The sequence below is a fragment of the Canis lupus genome, chromosome 34 (genome assembly GCF_003254725.2).
Source record: "Canis lupus dingo isolate Sandy chromosome 34, ASM325472v2, whole genome shotgun sequence".
In the NCBI taxonomy this organism is placed as follows: domain Eukaryota; kingdom Metazoa; phylum Chordata; class Mammalia; order Carnivora; family Canidae; genus Canis; species Canis lupus.
The window spans coordinates 26,432,556-26,449,061 of record NC_064276.1 but is presented as its reverse complement, the minus strand read 5'-3'; the positions used below and the strand labels follow the sequence as shown (position 1 = coordinate 26,449,061).

The 16,506-nt window shown below is 35.7% G+C and overlaps 1 protein-coding gene and 1 pseudogene across 7 annotated transcripts in view; both read left to right on the top strand.

The window, feature by feature from the left end:
- The window catches only part of IFT80 (intraflagellar transport 80), a 123,301-nt gene that overhangs the window by 72,672 nt on the left and 34,123 nt on the right, over positions 1-16,506 (top strand). For all 7 annotated transcript variants that reach the window (XM_049105826.1, XM_049105828.1, XM_025425417.3 and 4 more), the window contains 3 exons: positions 12-191; positions 11,086-11,204; positions 14,382-14,456. In XM_049105826.1, coding sequence (XP_048961783.1) covers positions 12-191; positions 11,086-11,204; positions 14,382-14,456 — 374 coding nt within the window. The remainder of the gene's footprint in view (positions 1-11; positions 192-11,085; positions 11,205-14,381; positions 14,457-16,506) is intronic.
- On the top strand, positions 8,930-9,419 carry LOC112645880 (alpha-ketoglutarate dehydrogenase component 4-like; annotated as a pseudogene).

The following is a 16,506-nucleotide window of genomic DNA, read 5'->3' as shown; positions in this document are numbered from 1 at the left end:
TTCTTCCCTAGTGGTCATATGCTTTAGAAAAGCCCAACACTGGCAGCATATTTAACATTGCGTGGTCAATTGATGGCACTCAGATCGCTGGAGCCTGTGGAAATGGGCATGTTGTTTTTGCACATGTGGTGGAACAACGTTGGGAGTGGAAAAATTTCCAAGTGACATTAACTAAACGAAGAACCATGCAGGTATCATTATGTTTGTTCCATGGTTGATTAAACCTGTTTCTTTTCACATTAGCTCACTATACAGAATATGAAATTATCTTCACCAATTATATTTAAATCAGGTTTATAAAAATTTAGAAATATTTTAACTATGCCATTAATAACTTTTTCATGACATAAGGTAAGGACCTTTCACTTAGTGGAACCCAAGTACCCACAGCTGCTGTGGTTGTGGGGTTGAGGCAGGGATGGTGAAACTTGAAACATTAGCAAATATGTGGATTCGGTTGAGGAAGGAGGGAAGAAATTGTCACAAGTTAGATCTAACTCTTGGGGCTGACCCCATGGCAGGCCTAGCCTGCTAGTCACTATTAGGCTTACATTATTGTATTTATTTATAATTGTATAAGCTTATTTAACCTGATTTAAAAATTTTTTTTTCCTTTTAAGAATTACCTAAGGCAAGCCAAAGTGGGAAGATGGTAGGAAGTTCTTACTGGGAGTAAGGAAGAGAAAAACAGGTACTTTTGTAGTATAAGAAGCCTGGAAGGTTGGGATGTGGCAATGGAGGTAGATGGAAATGTTCAGGTCAGAGAACTCCAGTGGGACAGATTATCTGTGTAATTGTAAGATTCTTAAGGGCACAGTACTATACTTCAAGCCCAGTGTCTTACATATAATGAACGCTCAACAAATATTTTAAAAGTTGACAAAAGGTAGGAGGAAGAAGCCATAGACAATGTACCAGTGGCAAACCGTCTGCCAGAGAAAGAGGAACTGTACCTTCTAACTCTTCTTCTGCCTGTCTGTATCAGTTGCCTCTGTCTTCATATTCAGACTTCAGATTATTATAATTATTTGGATGCATATATCTTATAATTTCTAGATTTACCCAAATACTCTTTAGCCTAAGTATCCAGATTTTTTAATTTGGATATGATCATTAGATTCATAATAATTAGGTACAGTATAGTTTTTCTTTGTTCTGTTTACTTATTTTTAAATTTTTAAACTTTTTATTATGAAAAATGTTAATACATACACAGAATTAGAATAGCACAATGAATCTTTAGGGTACTCATCACCCAGCCCTAACAACCAACAATCCATGATCAAGCCTGCCCCATCCATATTCATATCTTCCTCCTTTCCCAATTATTTTGAATTCAATTCAGATATCATATTTTATTTGTAAAATTTTCAGAATACAGCTAAAAGGTAAGGACTCAACATACCATTATTGTACCTTAAAAATAATAATTCCTTAATATTATCAAATATCAGGGATGCTGGGTGGCTCAGTGGTCACGCACCTGCCTTCGGCCCAGGGCGTAATCTTGGAGTCCTGGGATTGAGCCCCACATTGGGCTCCCTGCATGGAGCCTGCTTCTCTCTCTGCCTGTGTCTCCGCCTCTCTCTCTGTGTCTCTCATGAATAAATAAATAAAATCTTTTAAAAAATTTATCAAATATCCAGGAAGTGTTCAAAGTTTCAGTTGTTTTCTACATGTCACATTTTTTACAGTTTGTTTGTTTGAATCAGGATCCAAAATGGTTTACATGTTGCATGCAGTTGGCTGACATGTTTTAAGTATCTTAATCTGTTGGTTCTCCTTCCATCTCTGTTTTCACCCGTGCAGTTTATTTGTTGAAGAAACCAAATGGTCCAGCAGTTTCCCACGGTCTGGACTTTACTAAATGTATCCCTATGGTGTAGTTTGAAATACTCTTCTGTCTTCTGTATTTCCTGTAAATTAATTTTTGTATCTAGATGATGTTATGTATAAATAGATATTTCTGTTAATTAACCTGAGATCCAAAACATTATTTATAGTATTGTATCTATGACAAAGACTTGCATTGTGAATTCTAATCAATTGATTTGAGGACATGATTATTTTATTCAAAATAGTGCTTGGGGAACTAGCTAATATAGTATTGCTCAAACAAATTCTAACCTTAATTTCAAAAATACCCCAAGATGAGAATATATCTAAAAAGAGGAATTTTTCTTTCACAATAAAAAGATGTCATCCTAGAGATGAGAGAATTTTTACATGAGATAAAATGAACAGTGGATGTGCTGAAATAATTTATCTAATCCAAATTGTCTTTATACTTAAAATAATGTTTTTAAATGATCTTTCAAAGTTTTAGAACTAGAACACTACTTTAATTTTTTTAAAGGTTTTATTTATTTATTTGACAGAGAGCGAGAGAGCAGACTTCTTCTGATCAGGGAGCCCAGAGTCCTGGGATCATGACCTGAGCCGAAGGCAGACAATTAACTGGCTGAGCCACCCAATAGCCCCTATTTTTTTTTTTTATTTTTCATTTATTCATGATAGACAGAGAGAGAGAGGCAGAGACACAGGCAGAGGGGGAGAAGCAGGCTCCATGCAGGGAGCCTGACGCGGGACTCTATCCCGGACTCCAGGATCACGCCCTGGGCCAAAGGCAGGCGCCAAACCTCTGAGCTACCCAGGGATCCCTAGTAGCCCCTATTTTATTTTTTTTTAAGGTGCTTTATTTTAATCTCTTAGTGATTATAAAACATTTGTATTGCATTTTTCCTAAGTTGGGCCTATTCATTATTTTTTCTTAGAATACTTTCATTCACACATTCAACAGATATTTAGTGATCTCTACTTGCCAAGCATTGGGCTAGGCAATGGGATATACAGTTGTGATGAAACAAATTGGGTCCCTGTTCTCATGGAACCTCCTAGATTTAGTATGTTGAAAATCTTTCTTTTTTTTCATAAATTCATCTCAAATTGATTTAAGGTAAACAATGAAGAAAGAAGTTTATTTCTTCATGTGAAATCAAGAGATAGACTTGAGACATTGTTGGATTCAGAGGCTTAAATGTCAACAGGATTTCATCATTTTCTTTTCCTTGACTTTCCTTTTCTCTGTATTGGTTTTATTTTTCTAAAACTTCTCCCTCGTTTATGGCTTTGATAGTTCCAGGCTTATATTCTATCAACTTCAAGTCCAACAAGAAGAATGCTTTACTCCCCACAGTAATTCCAACAGAAGTCTCAGCATCTGGTCTCATGTGTCAAGTTTAGGTTGAGAGTATTTAGTTGTAGGGGAGGATGAGTCAACACCATCTAAACCTCTTGGATACTGAGAATAATGGAGAGAATAGTTCCCCAAAGGAAAACTAAGGCATGTTTAGCCAGAAAAGAACATTTGATTCTGGGAAGACAAAAACCAACATATCCACTATGGTTTATCCTTTGGCTATTTAGCGACCATACTGTACTATTTATCTATAATTGTGTAATAAATCACCTTAAAGCGTAGTGGCTTAAGGCAGCAACATTTGTTATTTCTCAGTTTCTGTGGGTCAGGAATCTAGGCATAGTTTAGATAGATTTTCTGGCTTAGAGTCTCTCACAAGGGCACAATCAAGGTTTTGGCCAGGGCATTAGTCACATCTGAAGGCTCAACTAGGGGAGTATTTGCTTCTAAGTTCACTGACATGGTTGTTGGCAGGATTTTGTTTATCATTATCCATTGAACTGAGGGACTCAGTTTCTTGTTGACTATTGACTGGAGGCTGCCTTCATTCAGTTCCTTATATGTAGCCTTTCCAAAGGCAGCTCACAACTTGTCAGCTTGTTTCTCAGAGCAAGCAAGAAGGGCCAGAGTGAATGTGAGTAAGACCTAAGTCACAGTTTTTTATAATCTGAATTCAGAAGTGACATCTCAACATTTTTACCTCTTTCTTTCTTTCTTTCTTTCTTTCTTTCTTTCTTTCTTTCTTTCTTTCTTTCTTTTTCTTTATTTTTTAATTCATTTATCTATTTATTTATTTAAAGATTTTGTTTGTTTATTCGTGAGAGATACAGAGATAGAGAGAGAGAGAGGCAGAGACACAGGCAGAGGGAGAAGCAGGCCCCATGCAGGGAGCCCGACATGGGACTCGATCCTGGGTCTCCAGGATCACACCCTGGGCCAAAGGTGGTGCTAAACCTCTGAGCCACCAGGGCTGCCCTCTTTTTTTTTTTTAAAGGTTTTATTTACTCATTCATGATAGACATACACAGAGAGACAGAGAGGGGCAGAGACACAGGCAGAGGGAGAAGCAGGCCCCATGCCGGGAGCCCAACGTGGGACTCTAAACTGGGACTCCAGGATCACGCCCTGGGCCCAAGGCAGGCGCTAAACTGCTGAGCCACCCAGGGATCTCCTTTACCACTTTCTATTCACTAAAAGCAAGCTACTAGATCCAATCCACACGAAAGTGGAAAGGGGTGTGTGTGTGTGTGTGTGTGTGTGTGTGTGTACAGGCTCAGAGGCACTTTACTAGCCACTTTATATAACTAATGCAGTTATTCTATATGCAATTGAAAACAAACCCATCCCTCTCTAAAAGAAGATAATTTACACTCATCCACTTATTCCATCCAGTTCTAAATCACTGGTCTGGAAAACTATAAATAAATGTGAATTTTACTTATTCTTCTCCCTCCTCCCCTATTCCTAACTTACAGTGCTGAAGGGGAAAACAGGATGGTGCAATGAAAACAATTTGGAAAAGAGGAGAGGGAAAACAACATGCTGAGATTACCAGGTCCATAGCTAAAATCTAGCTGGCCAAGAATATACTGAGAACTCTTTTTCTTTGCAGTAGAGTTAGTTGCTTGGTTAATTTGGCAACAATCTGGTGTGCTTTTCTAGGAAGATCTCCCACTTGGGAGGATTCCATTTCTGTGGACTACATTTTAGCAGTCCTTAGTTTTGTTGTAAGGTGGGGCCATGGATTGTCATAGGAACTGAACAATCACATTTCTTTGTCCAGTTTAGAGTTTTACAATTTCCTTGGAAGCTTAGTAGACTGTTGGTTGGTTTGCATTTCATTAATTCAGAAACCAGGCATCATGTTGAGTCCAAATTGTTAAATATAGACTGACCTGGCAGTTGCTCCCTAGCAGTAGGCTTTATTGTCTTACCTAACTCCATGGACCTCAACTGGTTTCTGTGTACAGCAACCTGGAGAGAGAAGTTTTCTTCCTTTGCCCTTTGCCTTCAGGCTGAATCTTAGTGGATAATTCTTTCTAAAAGGAATAGTTGATGTCTTTGTTAGGAAGAAATGCCTAGAGGGGAGAGGGTACTGGTGAAGGAGATGAAGCATTTCTCAGGTCTCAACTTTACCTTTTTCCTCTCCTGCTACTCTCAGTTTAGCAAGGGGCACAGCTTTGGCTTTTAATAGTTGCCATAATTCAAGATTACTTTATTTTTAGTCACTTTATCTTTCATAAAGATAAGAATTAATAATAGACTGATTTTGAGAATTAAATGAAATGATATATGTAAAAAAAATAAATGGTAAGTATTGCTATGATTATATCTATGTATAGGATTAAATGAGTATTTTGGAAATGTGGAAACAGAATTTTGGGGCTTATGTCAATCTGAGGAGTCTAAATATTATAGTCAGGTAGAAGTATTAGGTGATACAAGTATCAAGAGGTTAATCTTGGAAGTGCCCTGAATTGAACAGAGTAAATGGATGCATTTTAAAACTCAGCACTTAGGGGCACCTGAGTGGCTCAGTTGGTTGGGCATCCAACTCCTTTTTTTTTTTTTTTTTTTTAATTTGAGAGAGAGAGCGAGAGAGAGAGAGAGAGAGCAAGCACAAGTGAGTGGAGGAACAGAGGGAGAAGCAGATTCCCTACTGAGAGCATGGAGTCTACGGCAGGGCTTGATCCTGGGACCCTGGGATCATGACCTGATCCGAAAGTTGACGCTTAACCAACTGAGCCACCCAGGCATCTCAAGGGTGTCTAACTCTTGATTTTGGCTCAGGTCATGATCTCCGGGTTCGGGACTCAAGTCCTACCTTAGGCCCTATGCTCAGTGGGGAGTCTCCTTGAGGATTTTCTGCCTCTACCTCTGCCTCTCCCTAGTCTCTCAAAGAAGTAAATAAATCTTTAAAAAAATATAAAATTCAGCACAAGACATTTCTGGTGTGGGATTCACCATAGTTTTGAAATTATAACCATAACTATCAGTGTCTTTAGTTTTGTTTTTATGGCTGAGATGTTTTATTCCTGTTTAGTTCTATCTAGTGTTCCAGATTCACAAAAAAGGAAGTTCCCCCATGGGAAGCTTTAGGCAAATATGAATTTTAAGAAATCTGTTTATAATTTGAATAATGGCAGAGGCTTATACAATCATACTGTTAAATATTGAATTTCCCTAAACTTATATTAATGGCCAGCTTGTTTCACTGTGTATCATGTTGCTGTAAAGAAACTATCATTTAACTTACTTTAAAATTTTTCATTTCATTCCATTAGCTTTTAAAATATTTTTAAGATGATGGTATTTTGGGCCTTTAAAAAAGTCTCTGGGAACCTAGACTTCTGGTGAAGATGGTGTCATAAGTTCACACTTGGAAGAAAGAGACATACATTTGGCTCCAAAGAGATCAATACTATATGAAATATATGTATTTTTAGAAAGACTTATCTGGACTCAAAAACAAGATAAACATCTCTGTGGAGCAGAAATGGCACAAAAATGGAGAGTGTGAATTTTCTTACCTGCTTGACTCCTGGTCCAGAAACAGGGAGGCAAAGGCAGCAAAGAGAGTGGCTCTGTTAGCTAAAAGTACTTGAAGTGAGGCGAGTGGCCTGTTTTAGGTCTCTTTACAATGAGAGCATGGGAATCTGTAAGGTTAGTTGTCTTCTCCCCTTCATGAAAGACCTCAAAAAGTCTTGGATTTAAGGAGAGACTTGCAGAGCTGCCACTTGCAGTCATGGCCTTCTCAATTCTGGGAGACCCATTCACTTAGCCCTGGAGTTGTGTAGTATATAACCTGCTGCACACTCATCCATGGCTTTGCAGATGCAACTCAGCCTTCTCACTGAAAGCACTCTTCACATTTTTGTTTTGAGTAAAAACTGGGTGATTTCTGAGACCAGTGTTGCTTCTACAACCTTCTCAAATAGGAGTGTTTTTTTTCTTTATGCCAGGTATTACAGGGTCCGGAGATTGGGTGAGTGTCTCCCTTATTGCTGATTTCAAGGCACATTTTTTCTTCCTTAAACAACACCGGTTCTTTGAAGTACCTACCATCAGACTACTCCCCCTTTTGTAAACATTTCATCTGCTCACTGAAGAGTGAAGCAAACATATCAGTGTCTTTTTCTTTAACATTAGTCCAGCATCACTCTTTTTAATTAAGACTTTTTAAAAGTGTCTAAAAGATGAAACTATGTTTTAACATAACCATAGTAGCATTTCACATTTCTTTAGTTGCTGCCTAAATATACATTTCTTTGATAATAGGTCCCACTTCTCCACTTATTTTCTAAATATATATTTATATAGTTATTTTGTTTATATCAGGAAACAAAGTTCCTCGTTGCATTTAGTTAATTTGTCTCTTCAGTCTTTTTAAATCTGAAGAAGCAATTTCTTCTCCTTATTTGTTTAAGAAATCAGGTGGTTTGTTTTACTGAATTTTTCTGTTTCCTGTTTGCATCCCTATGGTATGATTCCATTTAACATGTTCATCTAGCCCCTGTATTTCCTTCAGACTGGTTATTAGATTTAGAGCCTTGATTAGTATAAAGAACTCATTGGGGATGCCTGGGTGGCTCAGCCGTTGAGCATCTGCCTTTGGCTCAGGGAGTGACCTGGTATCCCAGGATTGAGTCCCGCATCTGGCTCCCTGCGTGGAGCCTGCTTCTCCCACTGCCTCTGGCTCTGGCTCTCTCTCTGTGTCTCTAATGAATAAATAAATAATTAGAAAAAAAAAAAAAAAGAACTCATTGTAAGTAATGCTGTGGACTTCCTATTGCATCATGTCAAGAGACACATAGTCTGCTTATCTCTCTTTTAGTGATGTTATGGTTAATCAGTATGTTAGGTACTGTAAGTCTGATTTATCAATCACAGAAAGAAGCCTGAAGAGCTCTTTAGGCTTTTACTTTTATATTTTTAGCAGCCATTGATAATACTTGTCTAGAACCATGTTTCACTGAGATTTGCAAAATGGTAATCTTGTCATTCTACCATTCCTTTTGCATTATTAGCTAAAGTTCTTACATAAAACACTGACTTTTCAACCATTTGGTTGTCCTGAAGTAAGACAATTCTCAAGTACTTTCTGTATTTACCAGTTTTCAAATAATGAGTTGATTTCCCAATGAGTTTTGTTGTTGTTGATGATGATGATATTATCATTATAAATTTGCAGATTTTAACATTTTTATGTGTTTCAATCCGTTGCAGTCATTATTCTTTTTTTTTTTTAAGATTTATTTATTTATTTATTTATTTATTTATTCATGATAGTCACACAGAGAGAGACAGAGAGGCAGAGACACAGGCAGAGAGAGAAGCAGGCTCCATGCACCGGGAGCCCGACGTGGGATTCGATCCCGGGTCTCCAGGATCGCGCCCCGGGCCAAAGGCAGGCGCCAAACCGCTGCGCCACCCAGGGATCCCAGTCATTATTCTTTTTAATGCTAAAATGGTCCCCATCTTTGGCCTTTTTAACTATCATACACACACACACACACACACACACATACACCCCTACCTACACGCATATATACATACACACACATATCTATCATGCATACATATATATTAAACTATATCCTAAAATATAGTTTAAAATAGCAACATTAATATTATTCTAATAATTATGATACTGAATACTGTTTTAGATTTCTTGTTTTGATTTTATAACATATCATAGACAGGGCCCACCCCAACTGCCCAGGACTCCTGTTATCTCTATACCTAGCAAGCATCCCGGATGCTGCCCCATCTTGGGTTCATGATGGACGACAAGAGGGCATCTGCCAGCAGGGTGGTTCAAGTAGTCAACCTGCATACTCTGTTAATATGGTACCTTGACAGAAGAGACAATATTAAACCCAGTGATCAGAAGTTTTCAAATCAGTAGGACCACTATCTCACTTATCTTCAGTTTCACAGCATTCTAAAGAAAGCAAACTACCTGATTTGCTGATGCATTGGGGTCCACCAGACACTACAAAAATAATAAAAATATTATCTCAGAAATACAGAAGGAAACTTGTGTCTCAAGAAGAAATTGAATTTATCCAATATGGAGGTCCAGAATAATGACTGACAGTTTGTTTGTCATCAGACAAAAGAATAGTCTTTACAGTAAAGGACTTCTGAAATGGCACATGAGAATTTATACAGTAAACAACTTGAATAAATAATCTGTAAAAAAATGAAATATACAAAATTTAGGTGGACACTTGTATCTCCTAATATATGTATTTTGGTCAGCTTCTCCATAAGCTTACCTAATTGTTTATATACTGATTAAAGTATACATTTAAAAAAAAAACAAATCGGGGATCACTGGGTGGTGCAGCGGTTTGGCGCCTGCCTTTGGCCCAGGGCGCGATCCTGGAGACCTGGGATCAAATCCCACGTCGGGCTCCCGGTGCATGGAGCCTGCTTCTCCCTCTGCCTGTGTCTCTGCCTCTCTCTCTCTCTCTCTCTGTGTGACTATCATAAATAAATAAAAATTAAAAAAAAACAAATCTATATACTTCATGTCCTTCCATTTAGTAGATAAAAGGTATTATATTATACACATTGTTTTGCATCTTGCATTTTCACCTTATACTATATCCTAGAGATCACTCTGTAGATCTTATTTCTTTTTAGAGCTGTATAGTATTCCACTATGTGAATATGTCATAGTTTATTTAGTCTGTCACTTGTTGATAGACATTTGGGCTGTTTCCAGTCTTGTGCTATTACCAATAGTGCTGTATATAGTAATAGCCTTTCATGTGTGTGTTATTTCATGATTTTGCTTATCTTTGTGATAGAATTCTAGAAATAGCACTGCTAGGTCAAGGAATAATTTTGCTTTCTCTGTTGTGGTAGTTTTCGTGGGGTTGGGAACTGGAGAGTAGATAATAAAAATATAACGTGCCTTATAGGTATAAGTGCTTGGAAGAAGTTCTTAAAAGAAGTTTGACTTTATCTTTTTATCTTTGTTTTCATACCTTTTCATTCTTCCTGAATACTATAATTAATTGTCACAGTGTATTTAGAAAGATGATAACATTTTGAGGGGAATTGAAAGAAATGCTAACTTTGAAGTACAATTAATCTCTTTTTTTTCTGCTTTCCCGTCTTACTACAATGTCCTACCGATTCTGGTATTGACAAGAGATTAGACACATTTAACTTGCTCAACATTTTTCTTAGTTTGTTGCAGATCATCCATCAACTTCAAGGTTGTTAGCAGATACTGCCAAGTATTGAAATCCTTGCTAACTTTATTCTGTTACTTTTATAACTGTTTAACTATCATAAGTAAACTTTTTATTTATTTGTTACTTCATGCTTAGCTTTCTTAGATTTCATCTGTGTTTTAACATATGGAAATACTTGTGCCCCTCTGTGCAGCTTGACGTCACTATGCACTTGGTATCTATACTCATACCTCCAACTCCATTTTGATTTTTAAGAATTATTATATATCTTTTTTTAGAACTTAAATTTTAAGGTGAAACCTAGCTCTAAAAAGAGATATTCTTACGTTTGGGCAGAAATCATATAGTCTCTTTCTAACTATATGCCATTTATATTTTTTACTCTATCTCGATGTTATAGCATTTTTCAACTTATTTCTTCATTGCTACATCATTCAGATTAGCTTTTGGGTTAGAAATCTACTTATTTCTAAGAAGTTTTCTATGTCTTTCTTTTGTTGGTTGATTTTTATACTCCAATATGTCATCTTATGCCTAGTTCCTATTGAATTCTTTCTTATAAATAATCCAGAGTGCATTGAATTTATTTTATGCTTCAAAATCTTGCTAACTTACTTAATTAAAATTTTGTGTATTTTAATGTTGTTTGTTGGTATTTCATTTTTCCTTGTTTAGGTTCGTAACGTTCTTAATGATGCAGTGGATTTACTGGAATTCCGTGACAGAGTCATTAAAGCATCTTTGAACTATGCACACTTAGTTGTTTCAACATCTCTTCAATGTTATGTGTTCTCGTAAGCATCTTGCATTTCTTAAAAATCCAGAATTTTGTCTGTTGATGAGGAATTTATTTTCAAGCTTTCATATCAGCATGGTTTCATTTTAAACTTACTTTTTTAAAACCTAACATCCTGAATTTACTCCCAACCAGGAAGTGATTTAAAAATTAGCTATAGGCAGTGAAAAGAAATCTAATAAAGTTTGTACATCAGAGGTTAATAACCATTTTAATTATGGAAAATACTTCCTCTGAAATAGGTTTTACTCTTACTTTACTCACAGTTCTAAGGAATTCAGTATAACTTGATTTCAAAGCCCAGAGAAGCTGCTGATAAATGATGGGAAAAGGACCTACCTAGCCACTAGAAGAGAGGGGACAGCTAGCAGCCCGACAACAGGCTGAAAGATGTTCAGTAAGGACACAAGTAGATATTTAGGCTTAATATTGTAACCTTGGGTAATCATGGAGGTTTATATTGAAAATCCAGAGTTGTCTAGAAATGATGAAAGAAAATATATTCAATCTACTTTGTATTAGAAAGCAGGGAATAATTCAGTACCTCCAGGAAACTTGTGCCTAAAACAAACATACTTGGTATTTTTCAAAATTTAACTCAGTACGTGCTGACAATTGTTGAACCAGCTTTCTGAAAACCAACCAACCAGCTTGACTTGCCGTGTTTGCCTATTTCTATGATGTAAATACTTCTAAGGCTGATTTCAGAATACCAATATGATGTCACTGAAGGCAGAATTGAAAAGAGATGCATAGTAGCAAACCATTATATAGAATTGCTACCATATAGATACAACAGATGTAGATGTTTCTTACATGAAAGAGAAGGAGCAACAGTAAGAATTTGGGAAAAGTCAAGAAACATACCAAGTTGAACAGTTGCTATATAGGGAAGGGATTATAGAATGTGAAGAAATTTCACAATCACTTAGTGCACATAGTCATTTGAATAATTAATTTTCATGGAGTTGAGGAAAAATACAGAAGATATTTTCAGTTTAATGGTCTGTTTGAAGAAAGGTAGGGTCCTTAACCACCCCAAATTGAAGGGTTTACTCTGCTAGTTTTGGTGGCAATGACATAATGTTTGAATCCATAGGATTAGTCTCATATGTTACTCATATTAGAGATTGCTTTTTAAAATGCTTACCAAAAGTTTAGCAGCTGTTATTTAAATTTTTTTGTCACTCTACTTTTCACCTACTAGTTAATATATGGCAAAATATAAGATTGCTTTTTTCTTTTCTGGCTTAGTCTTGCCTCCCTCTCTTGTCAAGACATTTATTAAGGTACAAAATATTCATTAAAGTGAAATACCAGGAAGCAGTAGTGGAAATGAGGTAGTGCTGAGGCCTATCATCAACCAAATATATTGCATCAAATTAAAAAACCTACTAGTATTTTTATTTTATTTATGTATTAAATATTTTATTTTTAAGTAATCTCTACACTATGGAGCTCAAACTCACAACTACGAGATCAAGAATTGCATGCTCTACCAACTGAGCCAGCCAGAGGCCCCAAAAAACCTACTAGTATTTTAGATAATGGCAACTATCATTTATTGAGCACTATTATACTATCTTTTATGGTCATGGTCGAGTATTATTGAGTGTGTTGAGTATTATTATTATTCCCATTTTACAAGATGAAGAAAACTAAAGGACACACAGAGTATATCAGTAACTCACCCTAGGTCAAATTACTTAGCTTCTTTACTGAAGAAAGAGCTGGAGTTTAACTCCATGTTCTTAATAACTGTTAATCCCTTTTTTAGTAATAAAAATAAACTTTTTAAAGCTAGCATATAAGCAATATAGTGGTTTGTATGAAAAGAAGTTCCAGAAAAAAAGAATAGTATATAAATATTCTCTTAAATTTTCATTTGATTTTTCAAATAATTGTGTAGAAAAATACCCTCACTCTATTCACCAGTATGGCTTAGGGAGTTTATATTTCCATAGCAGGCATATTCTATCCCAGTTGTCATAAATATCAGATATTTTGCAAGGTGACATTTAAAAAACCTCACAGTCACTATTCTTATCAAAGAATGAAGATTAATTTTAATGACTACATAAATGAAGCATGCTATATCTTTTCTAAAGTACAAAGCACATATCTTTATCATACCTTTGAACATCAGACTTACTAATTATTAGTAGTTTATTCATTGTTTTGCTTTGTGTATGCATTTACTTATTGAAATGGGTGTCAGACTGTTTGCATTAGCCAATATTAATTTCCCACCACTGTGCCCACTTACTGCAATCTTCCCCTTCTCTCATTTTCTGGATCTGAATATGAGATTTAATCTGATTTAAGAATTGGTTCCATGAAGGTAATTGAGAGGAATTCAGAATATACAAGAGTAAGAAAACATTTTAAACTGTGAAACTTTGGTGATTGGGATGGGTTTTCAGTTTGTAAATGTTCTCTTCCCTTTTCCTATCTTTGAATCATAATTCACTATAGAAACCAAAGGAGTTTTTTGTTCATTTATTCAATAAACATGGTCAACAGCTTGCATTTATATAGTATTTTGCAGTTTATAGACTGCTTCACAGAAATCTTCCCTCAGACCAACAATAACATTGGGAGACCTATAGGAAAAATATTCATGTTCATAACATTATTGTTATTATAGTTTGTTTGTTCAGTACCTACTATATAACAGGGAGTTAGCTAGACACTTTAGATGAGTTTCCATTATCTCCATTTTACAAATAAGGAAACTGTTGCTTAGGAGGTTAAACTTATTAAGATCATATGACTGACAGGTGGTGAAACCAGATTGCTAATTGTGATTTGGTTAGCCAAAAATGTGTCCTTTCTTCACTATTGCATGCTGCTACTATTTATCAGATGAGAAACATAGGATGACTTGCCCAAATCACAGAGGTAATAAATGACAGAACTTGCACTTAGGATTCCTCAATTCATATACTGTGATATCTAGAATAAACATTTGTTTAATGTTTACTATTGAATACTTATTACTTATACAGAGTTTGATTTCTAGTCAGGGATACAGACATGTAAGTGAATGACTTTAGAACAATGTACCAAGTGCTATAATAGAAATATATACAGTTACTATGAAGCTGGTGACACTACTTAAAATGAGTACTTATTGGTATTTTAAATGTTAATATCCATTTTATTTGTCTTTTAGTACGAAGAACTGGAATACGCCACTTATATTTGATCTCAAAGAAGGAACTGTTAGTTTAATCCTGCAGGCAGAAAGGTATTTGTGTATCATATTTGACTATTGAATTTGGGGTTAAAATATTTCAGATTGCAGTTAAGCACTCTTTAAAGCATGCCATTTAGAGTGGTGCATTTGTCATTCGGAATCTATTTACTTTAAAGAAAAAAGTAAGAATAAGCTGTTAGGTCAATGGTTCTGAAACTTCTTGGTCTCAAAATTTCTCTGCCTTTTTTTTTTTTTTTTAAAGTAGGCTCCATCCAGCATGGAGCCCAGCATGGAGTTTGAACCAGTGACCCTGAGATCAAGACCTGAGCTCAGATCCAGAGTTGGACGGTTAACTGACTAAGTCACCCAGGCACCCCACTCTACACTCTTAAAAAGTTCTTGAGGGTTATATATAGATAATATATATCAGCATTTACTATCCTAAAAATTTAAACTGAGAAATGTAAAGGATATTCATTTATTAAGAATGATGAGGCTAAATTTATTACAAGCAAAGATCAAAGTAGTAATCTGAGGAAATGGGTGAGTTGGGGCATCTGAGTGGCTCAGTTGATTAAGCTTCTGACTTCAGCTCAGGTCATGGTCCTGGGGTCCTGGGATCAAGCACCAGGTTAGGCTCTGTGCTCAGCGGGGAGTCTGCTTCTCCTTCTCCCTTTGCCCCTCCTCTTGCTCATGTTCTTTCTCTCTCTCTCTCATAAATAAATAAATAAATAAATAAATAAATAAATAAATAAATAAATAAATCTTTTTTAAAAAAACCCAAAAGAATGGAGGGGTTACAAAGAGATCGTTTTGACCTCAGGGCCCTTTATTTTCTATTCTGTTCTGTTCTTGCTTGTGGTTTTAAGTATTGGTTGAAACACATTGATTTTATGAGCCACTGCTAGGCTGTGACCTGAAGTTTGGAAAATAATATTCTTTATCCACACTTTCAGTGTATACAGGATGATGAAACTCCAGGCCAACAAACTGGAGTAAAGTGGGAATAGCTATTCCTCAGGAACCCACACTTTTCCATGAAAACTATCATCAATCAGTCAAGTATAGTGATATCCTACTGAATCAGAGGTCAGTCTTAGAAAACTACAACCCAACAAAACCAGGAATGAAGTTTGAAAATAGAATCAACAATTACCTAAAATAGCTACCCATGAAATCTTTGCACTAAAACCATGTATTTTATTCTTTATTGCTTTACTTACCACGTAGGCAATCTTTTAGTAGTGTTATTATCAAGTTTTCTTACCTACAGCCTTTTATGAATAATAAACCAGAAGAGGAATGCTGGTGAGCTGTTCAAGGCTGGCACAAGGGCAGGAAGAAAAGTAACTGGCAAGGCAGCATAGAGAAAACTAAAAGCACCCAACTGTATAACTGAATAGCTTAATTATTCTGATGCACCAACAGATTCTCATCTACCATTCTCAGTACCAAAGCCGTCAGTTAAACAGTTACTGAAGAGTATGATCATCATATTGATGACCTTGAGTGATCGAGAAAATTGTGTCAAATTTTTTATCATTTGTTAAATAAAACTGAAATGAACAACAAAAAACTGAAATGTATTATTTTGTTATATCATAAGTTTTTAATACAAAAAGACATCTTTGCCACTTAAAAGGTAAGATCTCAGCTATCTAAAAAACTGTATTTACTTGAACAATACCAAGTAAATTTATACATATAAGTGTATTGAATATGCTCTTAATAAAGGCATATGTTAATGGCATAACTGATTAAGCAATTAAAGAATAATTTACTTCCTAATGCTTGTCCTATTTCTACACTTAGAATTATTTGCCCTCTGAAACACGATGTTTACTCACAAGGAGGTTAAAAGCTTATAGTGTCTTGTTTAGGAGAGAAAAAGTTTTTAGTATTGAAACAAAGAAAGAACGTATACTAATATGATGTGTCACTTTGTCAACATTAGCAACTGTTGTTTTCATACTCTAATGTGTAAGGGCCAAACCCTTCAATTAAACTACACACCAATATTCAAGTATTAATTTAACTAAAATGTATATATTTGTTTCCATGGCAAGAAAGAACCCTTAGCAATTCCTGAATCAAGGATATT